Below are 20165 nucleotides of genomic sequence, written 5' to 3'. Positions count from 1 at the left end.
CAGGTGACCGGCTGGGCCTGGCCCGTGCCCCTCTCTCCTCTCCCGTCCCCTGCATCCTCCGTCCCCTCCTTCCCTGCTCTTCCTGCCTCCCCTCACGAGCCCTGTGCGTTTGTGTCTCCGCAGAGAAGGTGTTCGCCAGCCTCCCCCAGGTGGAGAGGGGCGTCTCCAAAATCATCGGCGGTGACCCCAAGGGCAACAATTTCGTGTACACGAATGGCAAGTGCGTTATCCTGAGGAACATCGACGTGAGTACCCCCTGCCCCACCTAGCGTGCTTCCGTCCCTGCCAGCTCGCAGGAGTAAAGTAGGTATTTCTCCTTCCCCTTCCGCCCCCTGAGGTCCCTGCCCAGGGCTTGGGGAGGGCCAGGGCGCCACGCCCCCTCAGCTCTGGGGCCCCGCCTCAGGAACCTAGAAATCTGATCAGGTTTCTCCAGGACCTTTTATGTTTTTTGAGGTGGGGATACTGAGACTCAGATTAGTTCAGTTCCGAGAGCATGGGCTTTAGATTTGAGGGACCGAACACAAATGGGGAGCTGCTGCTGGGTGGTGACCTGTGCTCTCCGAGCCTGGGTTTCTCTGCAAAATAGAGATGATGAGATGGTGATACCCCACTTCCTTCAGCCGCCCTGGCCTACTGAATGTGTGCCTGGTGCACACCGAGCCGCTGGAAAATGGCCTTCTGCTTACTCATGTCAGTACCCTCAGTTTCCCAGTGTGCACAGCCTGGAGGAACACATCCAGTCCTCCGGGCTGCAGCCTCATCTGCCACTGTGGATCTGAGCCTCAGGGCGAAACAGGAACCAGCTTACTCCCGTTAATCATTCTCTGCAGGCACTCTGTACCCAGACTGAAAATGTTTCTAGAGCCAGCTCCTTGGGAAATCATGTCCGGTTCACGTTACTCCTCTGCAGTTGTCTGAATGACCCAGTCTGCTTGTCACTGTCCTCCACTTCAAGAATTGCCCGCTTGAGTCCTGCTTCCTTCTCCTTGCCTGAGAGATGGTGTGGGGGTGGAGCTGGGAGCTGCCAGCGTGGCCACTTCAGGGGGCTTTCTTTTGTGCTGGCCGTGGGACCGGTGCACATGCGCTTGCTCACAGTGGGTGTCAGCTTCAACACATCTGCCATCAGGACCCTTGTGGTCTGGGGTTGTGGCTCCATGAGCCTCACAGCTGACTGAGGGAATGCAGGGGCTCGGTTTCCATGTCTGACAGGAGAAGCCATTTCCCCATCTGAAGTGGTGCTGGCTGTGTCCCTCTGAGTCTGCCAGCCAGGGCCTGCGTTTCCTCTGCTGGAAGATGAAGCTCTGCCTGGTGCTTTCTGTCCTACCGGGGATTGTTGGGCTCCTCAAAGGAGGGAGTGGGTGGGTGTGAACCTGCCTTGAAGTTGCTAAGGACCTGCTAGTCGCGGATTCCTAGAAAGCTGACCCAACTTCCTTTAGAGCTGGGGAACATCACTGAAGGCTTGGATAGTAATGATCTAGAAGTCTCTGGAGAGAGGCCCTGAGTTTTATGAGAAGGTAAAAATGCAGGTTGCCCTGAGTAAGTCTTCGCTTAGTAGTTTCATGTCGGTGGTGCCCTAAAACACTGTAACACGTAAAGAGCAGTAGAATACCTGGCCTGGCGTGCAGCAAGGCCTCCCTGTGTCATTCAGTCTGCATTCACTTCAGGCTAGGAGAGCTGTTCAGAGTCCTGGTGCTCTGCCAGCTTGTCTCATCCCCACCTCGGTCTCTTCCCAGAGGAGCTCTGCTCTGCTAGGTGAGGATTCACAGCCAGGGATGAGCACTTTGCAGGAAGTGATCCTGACTTAGCGTCCATTCTGCCAGCCGCGCTGAGGTCTGCATGCTTATCCCTCCCGGGCATCATCATTCTCCCCTGCGGGTGCGTCTTCTTTCCTTCCCAACCAGTTTTAAGTTCCTGTGATGTCAGCACAAGGTGCCACGGACACATCCCTCCCTGTGCCAACGACATCAGGCACGAGTTAGATTGATGGGTGGGGTGTAGGTCCTCAAGAGTGGGTATGATTTTAATTAAAGTGAAGTATTTCTGGGAAAAGTTGGGTGTGAATTCCCTTGAACATTCAGGATATAGAAACCAACACGGTCTGATTGGAATACAGAAGAAAGAGGGAGAGAGTCTGGCAGCCAATCATGGAAAGTCTACATGGCATGCCCAAGCTAGATTTGGGGTTCTGTTCCCTTCCCCCCAAAAGGCAACGCCTCCCTCTGGCTGTCGAGGCCCAAGACCTGGGACTGGGCCCCGTCCCCCCTTCCCTGCTGCAGCACCTTAGGTTGATTCAGCAAGTCCCACTGCATTTGATTCAAATCATCTGCAGGATTGTGACAGATTTGCACTGCTTTGCTCCCGCCCCCACCCAGGCTACCATCCTCTCCAGCCAAGGAAACAGCCAGACTCTTCCTGCTTCTGCCCGGTGGTCTGTTCTGTTCAGAATAGAGCTGGAGCGGTTCTGTGTGGACCTGTGAGACCCGGGGGCCCTTGGCTCCCACCCTCCACAGCCTCCTGTCTCTGTGAAAGCCAGAGTCCTCTCCGTGGCTGAGGAGGCCTCCCCGGGCCCATATGTATCACCCTCGAACACGCCATGTGTCCTTCTCAGGACCTGCTGGTGCCTTCGCCTGCATTTGCTTTCTGCAGGGGACTTATTGGGGCTTCCTCTTAAGTACCAGCCCCACCCCTGGCCTTCTCTGTTGCTTGGCTCTAATAATCAGTGTGAAGCAAGCTAGCAGGCAGGGCTCTTGCACGTAGGCTCCTGGCTGCTGTCAGCTCCAGAAAGCCCCACTTGCCCTCCGCCATCTGGGGCACGTCCTCACATGAGCACACAGACCTGGCGGGTGGTGACTGCTGCAGGAGAGGCAAAGCTGGTCTAGTTTAGATGGTTGGACATAAGCTGGGAAACCTTTCTGAAGAATGTTCTTAGCACCTTCCATGGGAGCTACTTCCTGTCCCTGATTTCCTTAACCTGTATTATGTTGACTCTACTATCACTTTTAAGCTTTCAGAGAAGGGTCTTTTCCTCTTCTGTCCTGGGGATTGAACTCTGGTGCAACATCCCCACCCTTTTCATGTTTTGAGACAGTTGTCCAGAGGTGAACCTCAGCTTGCGATCCTCCTGCTCAGACTGCAGAGCATCTCGGATTACAGGCATGCGCCACTGTGCCTGGTCCGAGTTTCTTATCTGAATCCATCCCATTGCTCCACTGGGAGAGGATTCTTGCAGGGTTAAAGCCTGTGAAGGTGGCCATTTAGGAACTAAGAATCCAGGAGAGTGCTCTGAAACAGGTCGAGGCCAGCAGTGTGTGCACCTTGCTCACACTGTAGAGGGGGCTCCAGCCAAATAAGGGTAGTTCGTGCTGCAGGGGCTGACGGAGGGCGGCCTGTAGACCCCGGTACCTGCAGTGCTTCCTCGGGCTTGCCTTGTCCTGTGGGTCAGCATCACCTGAGTCACCAGCCTTCTGTGACCTCTGCAGATGCTGGGGAGGGAGCTCTCTGGGGCTGAGAAGGAACCTGTTCGTGATTCCAAACTGCCTGTGACCACGTCCCCTACACACCAGCTCACACAAATGAGCTTTTCAACAGGCCTCACCGTGTGGGCGTGTGGGAGGCTAGCTTTCTAAGGTACCCAGCTCCTAGGTTCCAAGCTAAGACAGTGCGCTGGGAAAGCTACAGCGTGTCTGCGGTACTGAATCGGACCTGAAGAGCAGGCTGATCTATCCAGGTGCAGTATCGCTGGACCTGTCTCCTTGAGCAGGGTGCAGATCGGAACCCACACAGAACGCCTTCACAGGTGCCATCTGCTACTGGTCACTCGCAGAAGGACCCATCTTTGTCCCCGCAGTTGTTCGGTAGGGGGTCTGAGGACTGACCCATAGTGACATCCCTGCTGAGGCCCTTCCTGCTGCGGAGCTCGGTCATGCAAAGGAGTGGCAGGAGCTCTCAGCAGGAGGAAGTGGCATGTTTGGTGACCATCTGGACAGAATTGAGCACACGGCAGGATGCTCAAGGCCAGAGCCAGGAGCCCCATGTCATGCAGTCTGGGAAGCAGAGTGGTGATGGGTTAGGAGGATCGGTGGCTGCAGGGCTGGAGAAGTCTCAGGCCCTGAGGCGGCAGATAGCCTGACTTCTGGAAACGCAACTGTGCCATCCCACAACACAGTTAACCAAGCCCCAGCTGCCTGTGGTCCTGGGCCTGAGGATCCTGAAGTGAATGCATTCTCACACGGGATTAAGTATTTAGGAGAATGTCTGGGGTGGGGACACAAGGGAAGACTCATGTGCCCAGAGTAGTGACGGCAGCGGCTAGAGCAGCAGCACATTGGAGTGGGGCCTTGGAGGATGAATAAGAGTTTTCCAGAATGAGGATTGGAGTACACAGCAGATGTGAGGAGTCCAGACAGGAGGCAGCATGGGCCCTGGGGTTCAAGGCCCCAGTGTGGGCTCCTGTGGCCCTGCTAGCTGGATGTGGAACCTGGGTGCTACACAGACTCCACCCTTGCCAGACAGCAGAGAACATCTGGAGAGCAGCTGCTATTCCACTCAGCTGTGGAGACTCAGACTTTGGTGGCTGGCTTAGCACCCCCTCCTGGAGGCTCTTGGCCTTCCCTGCTGCCCAGCCATATGCCCTTGGGCTGGGTGTGTCAGGTGCTGGCAGTGGCCTGGTACCGGGCCATCCTCCGTTACATTTGCCCCACACCTGGGAGGGCAGGGCATGTTGGTGGGGTCAGCATGAGATGTAACCCAGGTAACTCAGTGGGGCAACTGGCACCATGGGCAACCTGGGCGGATGCTGTTGTCTCTTTCCAGGTGGGGACCCTGAGCCTCAGGGAGGTGCTGGGGTTTGAACCCGGCAGCAGGAAGGAAGCACACAGGAATGAAATGTGCTTCCGGTCACACTGGGGTGGTCCTCAGCAGGTCTGCGTGACCATCCTTGCCCCCACCCCCAGCTGAATGATCAGGCTCTGCAGTTCTGGTTGCCTGAGCTAAGGAATCAGGCTAATGTCCTATCAGAGTGTGAGGGGACTGGGAGAACAGAGGCTGATCCCTAACCCAAGCCCCAGTTTGTCTGCTGGGTGAACCAGGACACTTTCACTCCTGCCTCTCTCCAAGCTTTGGATTCTTCTGTAAAATGGGCTTGTGAGGTTACTTGCAGGGCTGTTGTGACTGAAGTGTCAGGGTCCACTGGGATCCTTCAGTGAGTAGAGGGGACCATGGGGGAGCCGTGTCCGGTCTTCAGGGGCTGCAGGGTGGCAAATCTGCCTAGTGCAGCGGTGGGTGAGGTACAGAAGTGATGGAAGGCATCGGGGAGGGCTTCCTGGAGAGGTGGCTTTCGCGTGGGAACTAGGAAAGGGCCACTGGCTTTGGGAAGGAGTCCAGATGGGAACTCAGGCAGCCATCATAGAGCTTCTACTGGGAAGGAGGAGGGCAGTCGGGAAGTGACAAGACCAGAGCCAGCTTCTGGGTGTGGTTCTGGGTGGCTCTGCCCTGGAAGTAGAGGTTTGTGTGGCTGCTCAGGGCCTGGGTTTCTGCAGCCTTCTGGGTCCTGCCCTATCACTGAGGGCCCTGCACACTGTGTTCAGCACCCAGGCCCCACACAAGCAGGAGCTATTTCTGGCTTCAGGCCTAGGTGTGTTCAGAACCCCGGTGTCCTGCCTGGAAGGGTACTTGCCTTGCCCAGGTAGACACTGGAGAACCTGGACCTCCCCCAGGGATTCTTCCAGAGGCCTCTCAGCGTCGGTAGAGGCTGGAAGGCTGCCGGGCACCCTGTGGTTTAGGAAGCCTCAGAGCTCCTCTGGGGTCTTGTCTTGCTCAGTCCCCTCCAAGCAGCACGACTCAGGCTGTGAGAGGAAGGGGAAGTTCGCTTGGGTTTCCTGTTGGACGAGACTCCCGGGGAAGAAAGTGATGGTGGGGGTGAGAAGCAGTGGAAGAAAGATGGGCTAAAGGGAGGGCCGGAAGAACGGGACTGGAAGTGCGGCAGGATGGGGGCTCCAGAGCCAGTGAGAGGCATGGAAGTCTGGGGGGAGGGCACCTCTGGGCAGGGCACCCCCACAGCCTCCTGCACTGCTGCTTCTGGAATGGGGATGCTCCCCTTCTAGTGTGCTCCCCCAAAGAAGCTCCTCGCCCCAGCCTTCTCCCTCCCCTGGCTTAGGCACAGGAAGGGGTACACCTGGGGACTGGGGGAAGGGTGGCATCCTCCAGGCAGCAGCCTGTGTGAGCGGAGGGGAGGGCAAGAGGCCTGCTGACTCAGATGTAAGTCATCGGCTGTAATTTGGAGTCTCACCCCATGCTGACCCAGTTGTATCTGGAATACAAACGAGAGTGAGTCATCCCACCAGATCGGTGCCCTGTCTGCAGATGTCCTGGCCATCTAGGGGAAGGAATGGGTGGGGGGGCTGCCCACCCAGCTCCCTTCCCTGGGATGCCCTTGTCCCAGGAAGGCCGCCTGGCAGGAGGTCAGGCTGCTTTAGAGAGAGTTTCACTGGCGCATGGCTCTCACCTACAGTGGATGTGTGTCCAGGGTCCTCTAGGAGACCTGTGCATGTGGAGGTGCTCCTCAGAGCAGGGAGGGTTTGATTGGGCCAGCAGATATGCAGTAGACCAGGCATTGAAGCTTCCGGGTGGCGAGGTGTAGGTACAAGTGTGTGCAGATTCAATTTCGGAGAATGTCTGGTTACATAACCACAGCCGTGATCCTGACACAGAACATCCCCCTGATACCAGCCAGATGCCCCTCTTCGCCTGCAGCGTTCATTCTGTTCACCCCATCAGCAAAAGCAGAGCTACTTTGTCACGGGGCCACCTGCTCCAGAATTTCTTCCTTAGAAGGGGTCACACAGTATGTTGTCTCTGGCCACCTTTCCACAGCCAGTGGGTTTATTTATAGCGTGCTCTTTGTACTACTGGGCCCTCTTGTGTTGGAAGAAGCCCCTCGGCATGGTTCCAGGCTTTTTGTACACGTGCTTTCATTTCCGCTGGGGAGACACACAGGAGTGGCACTGTGTTGTTTAGTTGATGTGTGTTTTAACTTTGAAGTAACTGCTCGACTATTTTCTGCTGTCTTTTTTTTGTTTTCTTTTTCATTTCTACCAGCACTTTACAGGAGCCTTCCCATTTTCTGCTGTCTTTTTTTTGTTTTCTTTTTCATTTCTACCAGCACTTTACAGGAGCCTTCCCAGGTCCTCCTCCACCTCTCTAAGGCATTGGGGTGCTTGTCCTATCAAAGACTCACTTGGTGTCACACCAGGTATAAATCATTCTATAGGCAAACCCAGTGTGTTTCCTGCCATGTGTAAATGAAGGCTCAGAAGCGTCTTTAGTTGGTTGTGCCCCCGTGCAAATGAGGGATTGAAAATAGCATGGCTGATTGGTTCTGTGACAGATTCAAACGAAGGCTTGAGAATATCGTTTCTGATTGTTCTGTGTGTATGCCCGGGAGCCCTGCAGTCAATTTAGGGTCTGTGTTCTGCACATGTCCTCTAGTTCATCTTGCTCCCAGTGATGATGAACCTCTTAGAACCGAGTGCCTGAGCTGCAACCCTAAATCTCATTTATCACCAAGCACCTGCATTGCAGTTAAACGTGAATACTGAGGCTTTAGGAAACAAATAACTCCTACAACTGATGACATTGTTGCAGAGGGCTCTGCCCGCGGCAGCACGTGTCCCGTGAGATTTTTTTAGGACCGTTGACGCATTTCACCTGGTTAGTGGTCTGGTGTTTGGGAGCCAGGGTGGGGCCGCCAGGAGGCTTTATGGAGGAAACACCACTTCATTTGGGCCACTGGATGCAGCGGGTGGCAGCAGGGAGACTCGCACATGGCCTGCTTGGGGAGCTGAGTTCAGAGAGGGGCTGTGGGAGGCTGCAGGGCAGCAGTTGGGGTCCCATGGGGTGTGGGCTTCCTCCGCACCGCCTCGCATCTCAGCCTCGAGCCTGGGAAGCTGTCCCATCTGCATGGGTTACCCCGCACTGACCGCAGCAGTGGAGTCTTCATCCCATCCTGCAAGGAGGGGCTTGGCGTAGGGGGAGCGTGTGTGCAGGGAGGACAGGGATCCACTTTTAGTAACTACATGTTCAGACCTCATTGCGGAGGCGCCGGTCTGGTCCTGCCTCGAGGTCCAGCCAGCCTTTGATCTGTGTCACAGCACACTTCTTCCCAGGTCCCCCCTCCCCAGCCTGCTCTGCTCCCCATCCTCAGTCAGGGGCTGGCCGCTGGGGGAGGCGGCCTTGGGAGGGGTGGGTGCTGGTGAGTGCTGGTGAGTGGGAGGTACACAGGCAGTGCCCACAGGGAGGAGGGTCACAGGCTCACGCCCTTCCTTTCTCTCATCTTGGGTATGTTCCACAAATACATGTGTCCCATGTCGTGGAAAATACAAGAAAGAAACCAGGGCAATGTCCCTGAAGCTTTATCGCCGAAGGTCGGAGGTGGCAGTGGCGGGTTGGGAGTGCCCTGTCTGACAGCTCAGCTCAGGACTTGGCATGTGGCCTTTGTCCCAGGCTGGCTGCCCCTCGCTCTTCCCACTCACCCTTCGCTCTTCTCCCTGCAGAACCCCGCAGTCGCCGACATCTACACAGAGCACGCGCACCAGGTGGTGGTGGCCAAGTATGCGCCCAGCGGCTTCTACGTCGCCTCTGGAGGTAACGTGTGAGCAGACTCCTGGGCATGGGGTGTGCCCCAGGTGGCACCTGGAATGGAAGCCAGGCCTGGCTCCTGGCTTGGGAAGGAGGGCATCGGGGAGACATAAGGGCACTGCTGTGATTCATTTCGCTTGCAGCTGGCAAAGGAAATGCAAGCCTGTCGCGAACCGGCAACGCAGAGCACTGTCCCGCAGTGCCTCAAACCTGAAAGAGCAGCGGGGTGGAGATGGGGCAGAGAGAAAGGAAGGACGCCAAGACAAGAGTCTGATCAAGGCGACGTTTATTGCCGGCAAGCACCGGCCTTTTAAAGGGAAAGGCCGAACTATTATGGGCTAGGATCACCATAGTAACCTCAACACCCGCTCCACGGGAACGAGGGTTCACACGGGCCTCAACACCTGGTCCACGCGGCCCGGGAAGCTCGCACTCTGCACAGTGGTCCCAGCGCGCCCCGCCCGCCTCCCACGCCCCTCGCCCGGCCCTCGGGGCTGTCCGAGTTTCTCCCGTGCAGGGTCAAAACAAGTTTAACACGTGCAGTCCTTAAAAAGGAACAAATGTTGTCTTTCAAAAAGCCAGTGGGCCATGGCTGGCTTCCCACACAAGCCACCAAAATCCATCCCTTTGCAGACCTGGTGTTGGTTGTAGAAAGCGTGTGTCACAGTGCAGTGTCCCCGAGGCTCCAGCTCAAGAGTCAGCAGAACCACTGCTCTGGGTTAGACAGAGGCTGCCACGGGTAGCTGCATCAGGCATGCACATAGCGTGTGTGTGTGTGTGTGGTGAGCCAGAATTGCGTTTGTGTCGCCCTTACCCACTGCTCCTTTCCCAGCCGGCCTCGCAGCAGGTGCCAGCGTTGTTTGAGGACTGGCCTCTGCCCTCCAGCCTGGGCCTTCTTCTGTTTGGCTCAGTAGGAGTTCTGGCAGAGGAGGGGCTGAGGCTTTTCCATGTGCATAAGCTTTATTGGCTTAGTGCTTTGAGGCTGGCCGTTTGTAGACGGGATGGAGGCAAGAGGTGGAGTGGCAGGCCCTGCATCTCACTCATTCGTTCATTTGCTCGTTCGTTCGTTCACTCATGCACCCTGCAGGTATTAATGGCCGGCCAGCTGAGCTCTGCACCGAGTGCTGGGAGAATTGCTAGTTCTCCTGGTTGCTATGTGTGGCAGACAGTGGGCTGCAGGGTTGGGAGGGACCCAGGATCTGCGAAGCTAAGGTTGTGTGACTGGCTTTCCTGGGCCTTAATACTCTCTTCTGTAAACTGGGGCTCTCAGGTTGGGGAACGATCTGGGGCAATGTGTGGATGGTGCCTAGCATGGTCCTACACAGATGGGCACTTAGCACCAATGTGACCACAGCATCCACGCTGAACCTGGAGCACTCTTAAGAGAGCCAGGGACGGGGACAGGCACACTGCTGGTGTCTGCTGTCAGCCCCTGTGGTTAGTCAAGGACTGGGCAGGGAGTACCATACGCAGCAGGCGCTGAATGGATTCTGTGTTTAGACTGCTGGTGCCATTTTAAGGTTACTGTAATCCCATGACTTGTTTTAGTTCTCCCCTCTTGCCAACGAAATGTGTCTTCATTAAGCCCTAAGAATTGGCCCAGGTACTTGCTTGAATTATGTTTAACACACAGCCTGGTGCTCTGAGAAATTTTCTTATGAGAGAAGTGCCTGGTGAGGGCATCTGCCCAGGTTGGCACAGCTCCTGCCCTGCCAGCCCAGACCTGGCCACCCCATCCCCAGGGACTGCTCAGCCAGCAGAACAGAGTCCAGTGGCCTCCACTGTAATGGAGGCTGACCCAGGGACAGTCCCGTACGAATGTCCATCAGCGTGACATGCTCTTCAGAGAGCCTTGACTTAGTAGGGGACCAGCAGAGCTCTTGAGTGGAGATGGCATTTTTGTATTTCTGATCCGTTCCTTTGAATACAGCAACGTGATTGTTAGGAGTTACAGTGAACATTGCTGCGGAGATGCAGGCCCTGGGCTAAAAACAGTGTGGCCAGCAGGGTTTAGAGGGAGGCTTGGTCAGAAGGCTGTGCTGGCGCCCAGTTGGGTACCGCCCAGAACCTCAGGAAGCCCACTAGGACCCCAGCCCCTGGTAGCATCTGCAGATGCTGTCAGTGCCTGCAGGATGGGATCTTCTGGAACGTTCTGCAGAGGACTGCCCCAGGGAGCCCCCAGCATGAGCGGTATGACCAGCCTTGGCCTGGAGGAGCCTGCGCCTGGGCCCTCTGCAGGGCAGCACCTGGTCTGTTCACATTGCTGTTCCGCCCCAGTGCTCATCGCAGGGCCAGGCACCCGGCCAGCCCTCTGCCAGCCACAACTGCTGCAGGCTGCACCAGTGAGGCCAGGGGCCCTCCATGTCTTCCTGCTCCAGCTGCTTCTGGAAAGAATCAAATGTACAACCAGGGCCTGGCAAAGGAGGTTGTTGATCTGCGGGGGCGGGGATGGAGAAACGCTGCTTGGCTGCCGAACAGATGAGCCCGGGGACAGGGAAGAGTGGGACTCTGTCCTGTACGAGAGGTGGTCAGGTGTGCCCGTGTGAAGCTGCTTCTGCAGATGCACCTGCCCTCCCTGGCCCTGCTGGCCCTGGCTGGCTTCCTGTTCCCTGCTGGCCTGTTGAGTGAAAGGACTCAGCTAAGCCGGAGTCTGCAGCTCAGCAATGTGCCACGCTGTCAGAGTTTACCCAGAGATGACCAGAGACCTTCAGGGACTCCCACGCCCTGCTGAGCTGGCCTGTCTGTGTGGTTGGGTGTCCTGTCTTGCTTATATGTCCCTGCAGTTGGGCGTAGCACAGGGCATGATCCTCACGTGCCCCCCGAGTCTCAGCCTGCAAGTGTAGACTGGCTGTCTGCACCCAGCAAGGGTCCCTAGTGCCTGCTGCAGAGCCGTAGTTAGCTCAGGGCTAACTCACAGCATGTTTTCACTGGGCACTGAGGGTCAGTCTGAGACCACGTGTGTGGCCTCATCTTGTCCCCGCAGCCGCCCAAGGAAGTGGCACTGTTCTCATAGGTAAGGCCCCAAAGAGGCCACAGATGCCAGATGCAGGCCCCTCCTCAGCTCTGCTCAATCCAAACACGACAGCTGTTTTCCCTGGAGCCGCCCGCGTGCCTTATCCAGTGCGTGGTGACATGGGCTGGGTCCCCAGCAAAGGCCACAGCCTACCCCCGTGCTGAGGCAGAGTCCTGAGCTGCAGAGCTGGCACAAATGCTCCCTTCCCTTCCCACAGCCAGCAGTGCCGCTTTGGGAAAGGGGTGTGTCAGCTGCTGCTTGGTGACGGGATCCTGCGGGGGCTGGCCCCACGTTCCTTTCTTTACAACTCGCTGCTGGCTCCCTGTGCTGCATGCAGCCTTCCTGCCTCACAGAAGTGGCTTGCTCAGCCCTTCTGTGCTGGTGATGGGTGTGGGGCCTGCCCACAGCCCCTGAGGTGCCTGCAAGCCCAGGGCTGCGGTGCGTCCTATCTGAGTGCAAAGCGGAGGCCTGAGGTCTGCGCCCCATTCAGACCCCCGAGGAGCCACGAAGTGAAGCTGCTTAGCTGTGCGTTGGTGCTCAGGCAGCCTGTGTCCCTTTCCATACCTGGGCAGGGTCTGGTGCCCAGGTGAGAGGCGGGGTCTAGGTAGTGGCCTGCCGAGGTGGCACAGTGGAAAGTGGCTGAGTTTCGTGTGCAAGGACGAGGCTGTGCCCGAAGCCCTGGCTTGGTGGTGACGTGTGGTTGTTCTCTGCACTTGTGTCCTGCAGATGTCTCCGGGAAGCTGAGGATCTGGGATACCACGCAAAAGGAACACCTCCTCAAGTACGAGTATCAGCCTTTTGCCGGGAAGATCAAGGACATTGCGTGGACCGAAGACAGTAAGAGGATCGCCGTGGTCGGGGAAGGCAGGGAGAAGTGAGTTGCTCTCCCCAGCCCCTCCCTGCCCACTGTCCTTTGGCCGGGCCCTGGTGGGAGGTGGGAGGCAGCGGCAGGAAGGTCTGGGCCAGTGGAGTTCCCAGCCCTGCAGCTGCCTTCCCAGATGGGAGAGTAGTCAGAGGCTCTAGGCCCTGCAGGGGTTGGCAGCCGTACAAAGGGAGCCGCATCCCTGTTTAGGCTGTTTTTGCGGCCTAAGGCTCCTTCTCTGTCCCCCCGACACTCCTGGACCTTCACATTGTGGGACTCCCTCTGCCATGCCTCTATCCCAGGCAGCAGGGAAGGGAAGGGACAGGTGAACAGGTGACCCTTCCAGCAGTGACCATGGGGCCGCTAGAGGGACTGGCTGGGGTTTCTCCCGGCAGGGACATCCCCTAAGGGATGGGTGTGTCCTGGGCAGGCCACACACTGGAGACTGTGTGCTTGGTTGGTCACCAGCAGGCTTAGAGCTGGACCTGGGGTTTGTCCTTCCTCCAGGGTTAGAACCCATCACAGCCACCGGCAGGCCCTTGACCCTGACAGCCACGTGCCTTTTTCCCGAAGTCTCATAGTACATGTTTTGGCGGCTGTTTAGATTTTTAGTTAATCCCTGCTGCTCCAACAATTCTATTTCTTCTTCTTCTTTCTTCTTTCTTCTTTCTTCTTTCTTCTTTCTTCTTTCTATCTTTTCTTTTTTTTCTTTTTATTGGTCACCTGAGTTTTTACTTCCCATTCAACATACAGAAAAATGAAGCATAGCCTAAGATTAGCCAGTCATAAAAACAAAATAAAAAACCAAGACCTAAATCATTTCACTTTAATGCTTTTTGGCTTTAGCTCATGATCAGTTATCTGTTCACATGTGATGTCCCTATAGGCCTCATACATAGATTAATTACATAAATGAGAAATTCCCCAGCAACTTAAGTGCAGCTGCAGTAGCTGTTTTGATATTTTAATACTTTAGAAACAATATTCATCAGTCACATTTCACTGGTCATTTCCTTATATTCCTTTGTCAACGTTGCCTAAATCCTAGAGTTACGACAGTGCCGTTACCCAAACTGTTTATGGAGATAATATTGTGTCTTGTAAGCAGTTCCCTAAGTAACTCTTTTGGTTTGGAGACTTGGTTAAGGCATGGGTCTAAAGCTGAAGTGTTCTTAATGTAAGGGGTCCCTGCTGAGTCCGCCATAGCAGCTATTTAACACGTTTTCAGCTATAAGTTGCGAGACTGTGAGCTACAATAATTTCACCATCTGTACTGGAAAATCAACTCCAAATGCACGTGTGTGCTGTGGGGAGATCGCTAACACTTTATACAGGGACAAAGCATTCTTAAGTTACTGTATTATATTTTGCACTTAGTAATCTTTGTCATCTTTTTTTCTTTACTGCTTAATAATCAAACTTCTCAACGTTTGGGCTTATAAGTGAATGCACGTCTTGGCAGGTTCGCTTGGGTCAGCGTCCAGCCATCTTCAGCTGTCACATTTCTCCTCTCCCTTCCCGATTGACTTTTTCTCCTCCACCCCTCTTGTTGGGTAAAGGTTTGGAGCTGTCTTCCTGTGGGACAGCGGCTCTTCCGTGGGTGAGATCACAGGACACAACAAAGTCATCAACAGCGTGGACATCAAGCAGTCCAGGCCCTACCGCCTGGTGACGGGAAGTGACGATAACTGCGCTGCGTTCTTCGAGGGGCCTCCGTTCAAGTTCAAGTTTACTATTGGTGTAAGTGGGCTGCTGTCTTCGGGCGATTTTGGGTGAACTCAGGTTTATACGGGACACCAGATATGGGTGCAGGAGGGTCAGAGCACTGTGACATGCAGGCAGAAGTGGCTTGCGTGGGGGAAATGTCTCAGAGATGGGAGCACACCTGTCCCCACCCCACCTGTGCCAGGTGCTAGACGGGGCCCGGGGGCTGCAGCAGGGAGGGGAGGGCAGCAAAGTCTGTGGTGCTGCTTAACCAGAGGCTCATCCCGGGCTCTGGCAGCCTGCTCTTCTGCTGCATGGACTCAGACCTGATGAGCTACCCAAGGGGCAGAGAAGATGGCTTTCAGGACTCCCAGATCACCGGCTAGAGAGGGGCTGGTGTACAGTCAGAGATCAGGGACACCTCGCCTGCAGAGGAGGGGCCAGAGGTGCCTACCTGCCCTGGAGGAGTAGGCTGCACCATGAGCTCTCATCTCAGGGTCCCCGCTCTCACCTGCTCCCTCCCCATGGGCTCTTCATGCACAGTGGGGAGGGGTGGGCGCCTTTGGCACCTGAGGGTTCTGGGTAGGGATTGGAACTGAACAGCCCCCTAAAGGGCAAAGGCAGTGCCCCTTTCTCCTGGCCCCGAGTGTGCTCCGGTGGCTGGGCTGGTGTGCAGGGGCACTGACCGCAGTGCTGTACCTGCTCTGGCTTTCCCAGTTACCTTGGGCACATGTCCTGGAAACGGCAGGTGGCATTAGTGCCCATGATGAAGAGGAACAGGTTCAGTGGCCATGTTTACCTGGAAGGGGGCAAGTTTGGTGGGCTCTGTGTGTCCCTCATAGGTGGTTGAGTTTGGGGATCGGGCTGAGGTCAGAGACTCATCCTCTGGGGCACCAGTGGTTCTCAGTGACTGTGCCTCAGGGGACCGGGCGAGGCAGTGTCCTTAGAGCGGCTCACCTCAGTGACTTTAAGACAGCCCATCATGGATAGCAGGTGTAATGCTGCTGGGAAGGGCAAGGACTGATTGTGCAGTGGGCAGGACTGGGGTGGAGCTTGGTTTCCGGAGCAGACGATCTCCAGGGATTCCCCTTTGGTGGTGAAACAAATAGTTCCATTCCATCACTGGGGCCTCAGGCTGAGCAAGTTCCAGGTGACCTCTTGTAGATACCCTGTAGTTTCAGATCTGTCTCCCACAGCTGCTGTCTAGTTGGTAGGGAGTGAAGACCTGGCTATTTCAGGAGCTTTATTTAAGGTGCAGCCCAAGGTCGGTGTTTAAGGGAGCAGAAGTCCTGTGGACCACAGGAGGAGCACCGCTGAGCCAGCAGACACTGGATCTGAATCTGATCTGAACCCAAGGGAGAAAGGAAGAGCAAGAGGTTGTGAGCAGTCGGCTGTTGTCCCAGCTGCTCCAGGGATGCTGTCCCTACTGCCCAGACTCCCCGCAAATCCTGTTTGGTCCCCTGGTCCGGTACTGGGGGTGTGAGAGTGGGGGCTCCCTTTCCCTGCCCTGGGAAGGATCATTTCACTGCAGGCATGGGCTGAACACTGCAAAGAGCAGCTCTAGCAGGCACGGGGGAGCAGGATCCAAGCCCAGACAGCCTCAGCCTGTGTTCCGCACGCCCTACCTGCCGTGTGCTCACTCAGGGACGTGGCAGGACATCCTCTCTCCTTTCTCTGCCCTCCATACCCAGTCCTCCCTGCAGCACCCACCTGGAGTGTCAGATAGAAATGTTTGCCAGGGTGGGCACCACCGCCCTGAAATCCTGCCAGGAGCCCACACCCTGAATCCTGTCTGAGGACCTAGAAAGGTGGGAAGGGCTGTAGGTTTGGGACCAGAGACTCCAGGTGCCTCCTGGCACCAGGCTGGCCAGCTCTGCCGCCCTCGCACTAGGTGGGTATGTACCCCTGGGTGCCCAGAATGCATGGTGATGCTGACCCTCCCCTGCCCACCCTGCAGCTGTGGGGAGGACCAAGACTGCTGAATGTCAAGAGTCTTACTGGCGCAGCTGGCCTGGCACAGGGGACAGAGAGGTCCCTGGGGACCCGCAGCCCCCGTGCCTGGTAGGTGTGGCCACTGGGACCCGGGCCGCATCCCTCAGCGGGGTAGGGCTGCCTGTCCTCCTGTCTCGCTCCTGCTCCCGGTCACCCGTGGGACAGAAGGTCTGGGAAAGGGCACACGCACAGAGGGCGGACGGCCTGGGTGGGGTGTGTGCTGGACGCACTGCGGGCTGCTTCCCCTGTAGGGTGTACGGGTCCTCCTGCTGTCAAAGCTGGGGACATGAACATTCTTCTTGCAAAAATTAAAATACATGTGGGTGGGTTTTGTGTTTGATTGTTTTGAGAGAAAATTAAGTTCTTTTCACTATGAATCCAAGTAGAAGCAGTCTTCTGTCCCCAGATCTTCCCTTCCCAACCCCATGACTGGAAGCCAGGGCTGCCTTTGCCTCCTGCTCCTCTCTGGGCGAACCTCACCCGGGAGTGAGCAGTGCACCAGCAGCTCTGTCCTGTGTCCCTCTGTCCGTTCCTACATCTCTGTGCAGCCCAGGCCCAGGGCTCTGCCCGGTGTGGGGCATGGGGGTGGGCAGTGGCACTGAGGGATCTGGGCAGCAGGGGACAACATGGGTCGTGTTTAGGCTGCTGCCTTGATAAAGAGGACACAGTTGGGGATTTCAGCCCAGTGTGTGCTGAAGCAAGATCCTGCCGAGGCTGTGCCCTCGTGGTGTTGTGAGAGTGGTAAGTTGGGGGGCCCTTAGAGGTCATTCTGGCCACAAGGCTTTGCCCAATGCGCAGAACTCATATAGCCCCCGTTCTGAGCTGGAGTGTGTGTTTGTGCCCTGTGGGGCTTGGGCCACACCGGCCTTGTGCACCGTGAAGACGGGGGAAGGGGAAGCTTTCCACCTGAAGTGGCTCAGGCAACACCCTGTCCCTGTGTGCTCACGTTGTAGATGTCATGGGTGACCCGGCGAGTGACTTCAGCATCATGGGAGAACCTGGGTCTGAGACCAGTGAGGATCAGGCTAGACAGTCCGTCGCTGGCCCTCTCACTCTGTGACAGGTGTAGGTCCCTATCAAGACCCTGATTGGCCTAAGAGGGGAGAGAGTGGAGAGGCCACGCCAAGCCATCCCTCTGACAGATGCATCTGGATGTGACGCGGTCCCACCAGTGTTTTGTCTGGCATGGCAAGGACCAGCTTCTGTGCCTCCCGTGTCCTCTGTGGGGAAGCAGTGAGTTGCCCGAGGGTTTCAGAGCCCTGTGTGCATCCCAGCTGCCAGGCATTGGTGGTGGACAGGACAGTTTGTGTCCAACAAAGTCATTGCCAAGAACACTGAATGCACAGCCCGTTCCCTCATGGACAGCTGGCCCAGGTGTGGTCACGCCCTGGACCCGGCTGCAGGTCCCATGGAGTGCAGTGTCCCAAGTGGAGCAGATGTGCACTGGGGAGGCCCCATCTTCCTGCCAGGGGCTCTGTGTCCTTTGCTTGGCTTCAGCAAGTGCCCACCTGCTGCCTCCTGTCAGTCCCTGCACCTGAGGCAGACAGCAGGGCTCTGGCCTGTTCCAGGGAAGGGTGGTGGTGGCCAACCAGGGTAGGGTGGCAGGGCTCCTTTGCGCTTCTCAGCCCCTTGAGCTGCTTGGCAGTGAATGGGGAGCCAGTGTTTCCACTGCAGGATGAGCTGTTTTAGGAGCACCCATGGCCATGGGGCACATGCTGGGTAGGAGAGGTGGAGCTGGTGGGCATGGTGAGGATGTGGTTTATGTACAGTAGCCCCCCACCCCAGGCTGGTGATTGTGGACACCTGAGCTGGCCAGGTAATCAGATGCACTTGGAGTCAGGACACCTGTAGCCAGGCCACTCTCTTTGCATTGGTGATGCGGCTGTGGGTGGATCCTGAAAACCGCATTGCTTCATGCCTCTGTTTGCTGAGAGCAGTGGAGCTGCCAGAGGGCGTTGTGGACAATGGAATGAGAGAGTTCCTGGGGGCACAGGAGCGGTCAGGCCCCATGGTCGGACACCCACACAGGATGGCCTGAGGTGGGAACTACAGCCCTGCACCACAGCCCTCTGGCCAGCTGGGGGAGCTCGGGGTGACCGGTTTGGTCAGGAGGCAGCAATGCAAGGCTGGAATCCTCTGGACTGGCCACGACCTTTCCCCACAGGCCCCATGTGCATAGCAGCGTCCCTGCAGGAAGCACTATTTTTAGCCTTTGTCTCCTTGGTTAATGGGCTGCTGGCGTCTTGCTGCCAGTGTAGGGCTTATTTTGGGAGCAGACATGAGACTCCTGCCCTTCTGGACTCCTGGTACTTAGCTGGGCTGAAGGAAACGATGACAGGAGCAGGCTCTGGGGCAGAAGCCCAGGCTCCTGTAGCCCAGGTGCTATAGGGCGTCTGCTTGGTCTGGCCTTCCCTTGCCCTCCTGCATGTTCCCTGGGGTACACGACCTCACCCCTGCCAGGCCCCGTGGGAGAGCCCCACAGGTGGAGCCAGACACCTGCTTAGGGTCACAGGTCCTGGGCATCCAGTTTCTTCCCAGGGGGATCCTGCTTCTGGACCCGGGGTTGGAGTAGGAGTGTCTCTGCCTGTCCTCTGGGACCAGTACAATTAGGTATCGTCTCTGGTCAGAGCCAAACAGTAGCTGAGTGTTGTCTGATTCCTGGCATACTTGGTACATCAGAGTCAGCAGCCCACTCTGCCACTCTGCCCTGCCCTGTTCAGGATGAGTGCTTTTGGCCTCCCGGTTCTTGAGAACTGTGACCCCTGCCTGGGCAGAGGGACCCAGGGTGAGCCAACCCCAGCGTGTCCCCTTTGTCCCCTTCGCCGTCGAGCAAGTGGGTTCCAGATGTGACCGTGACAGGCATGTAAGTGTCAGGTCGAGGTGAGAGCTGTGCCTTGCTTGCCAAGGAAGTGGGGCGCTCTTGGTCTAGTTATAGCTACATCACGTCACGTCACTGGACTTTGCCACCTCACCGGAAGATGTGTGTGCTGCCCCTACTCCATCGTTGGTCTGCAGGGCTTGGTCTCTGGCCCCCCTTCCAGCTTGGCACCCAGCTGGCTTCCAAGGCCTTCAGGGGAACAGTGGGGGTGGGCGTCCCTGGTGCCCAGGACAGGAGGCCTCATGCAGTGAGCTCCTGTGCAGCCCAGAATGGGTAGCAGGTGGCCTGTGGCTTTCAGGATATGACCTGGGCTGGGCCCGAGCGCCAGTACAGCTGAGGAAGCGGAGCATGGAACAGGAAACTGGAACCGGCTTCTTCTCTCAGGTTATCCGGCCTCTGACCTGCTGTGCTGTAGTGAGTTGGCCTGGAGGCTCGCATGGCCACTCCAGGTGAAGGGACAGGTCGGTGCGTTGGCAGAGGCAGAAGCAGAAGCAGGACAGCTGCAGAGGAAGAGATGTGATGTGGAAAGTCGGTTTTGACTTTGGGGTAGTTTGACAGGTCACACCTACTGGGGAAAGCACTTACTGGTTCTGCAGGCCCAGCCTCCCACGCCTCTCAGGCTGGGGGCTCAGGGCTCTGGGAAGGGGTCCGTGGCCATACCTGTGGACCTAGCGCAGAGCCTAAGGCTCCAGTCTGGAGCTCTCTGCAGGCTCAGAGGGAAGAGGGCAGATGGAGGCCCCTGACTAGGGAAGACACTTTCCTGGAGGACAGCAGAGCGGGCAGAAACCGAGCCCCAGGGATTGCACAGGACTCCGACCTCCGAAGCTCTCCTGACTGCTCACTGCTGTAGCTGGTGGTGGTGGCCAGGGTGTCAGGGTGCACCCTGAACTCCATCAAGTGGGTGACTGTGCCCTTTCCCACAGGACCATGGCCGCTTTGTCAACTGTGTGCGGTTCTCCCCCGATGGGAACAGATTTGCCACAGCCAGTGCTGATGGCCAGGTAGGGTGATGGGGGCAGGACTGGTGGGTGGGCGGGCGGGCTGGCTTTCAGGAGCCCTTGTTCCTCACCGCCCCAGGCGTG

The 20165-nt window shown here is 56.9% G+C and overlaps 1 protein-coding gene across 1 annotated transcript in view; it reads left to right on the top strand.

Moving 5' to 3' along the window:
- Positions 1-20165, top strand: part of Wdr1 (WD repeat domain 1) — a 47142-nt gene that overhangs the window by 15145 nt on the left and 11832 nt on the right. Inside the window, exons 3-7 of the mRNA XM_033758787.1 lie at positions 100-245; positions 8550-8640; positions 12374-12521; positions 14069-14249; positions 20007-20084. Coding sequence (XP_033614678.1) covers positions 100-245; positions 8550-8640; positions 12374-12521; positions 14069-14249; positions 20007-20084 — 644 coding nt within the window. The remainder of the gene's footprint in view (positions 1-99; positions 246-8549; positions 8641-12373; positions 12522-14068; positions 14250-20006; positions 20085-20165) is intronic.

This window comes from Fukomys damarensis, unplaced genomic scaffold (genome assembly GCF_012274545.1).
Source record: "Fukomys damarensis isolate Sample0158 unplaced genomic scaffold, DMR_v1.0_HiC HiC_scaffold_35, whole genome shotgun sequence".
Lineage (NCBI taxonomy): Eukaryota > Metazoa > Chordata > Mammalia > Rodentia > Bathyergidae > Fukomys > Fukomys damarensis.
This window is presented reverse-complemented; position numbering and strand designations above follow the sequence as displayed.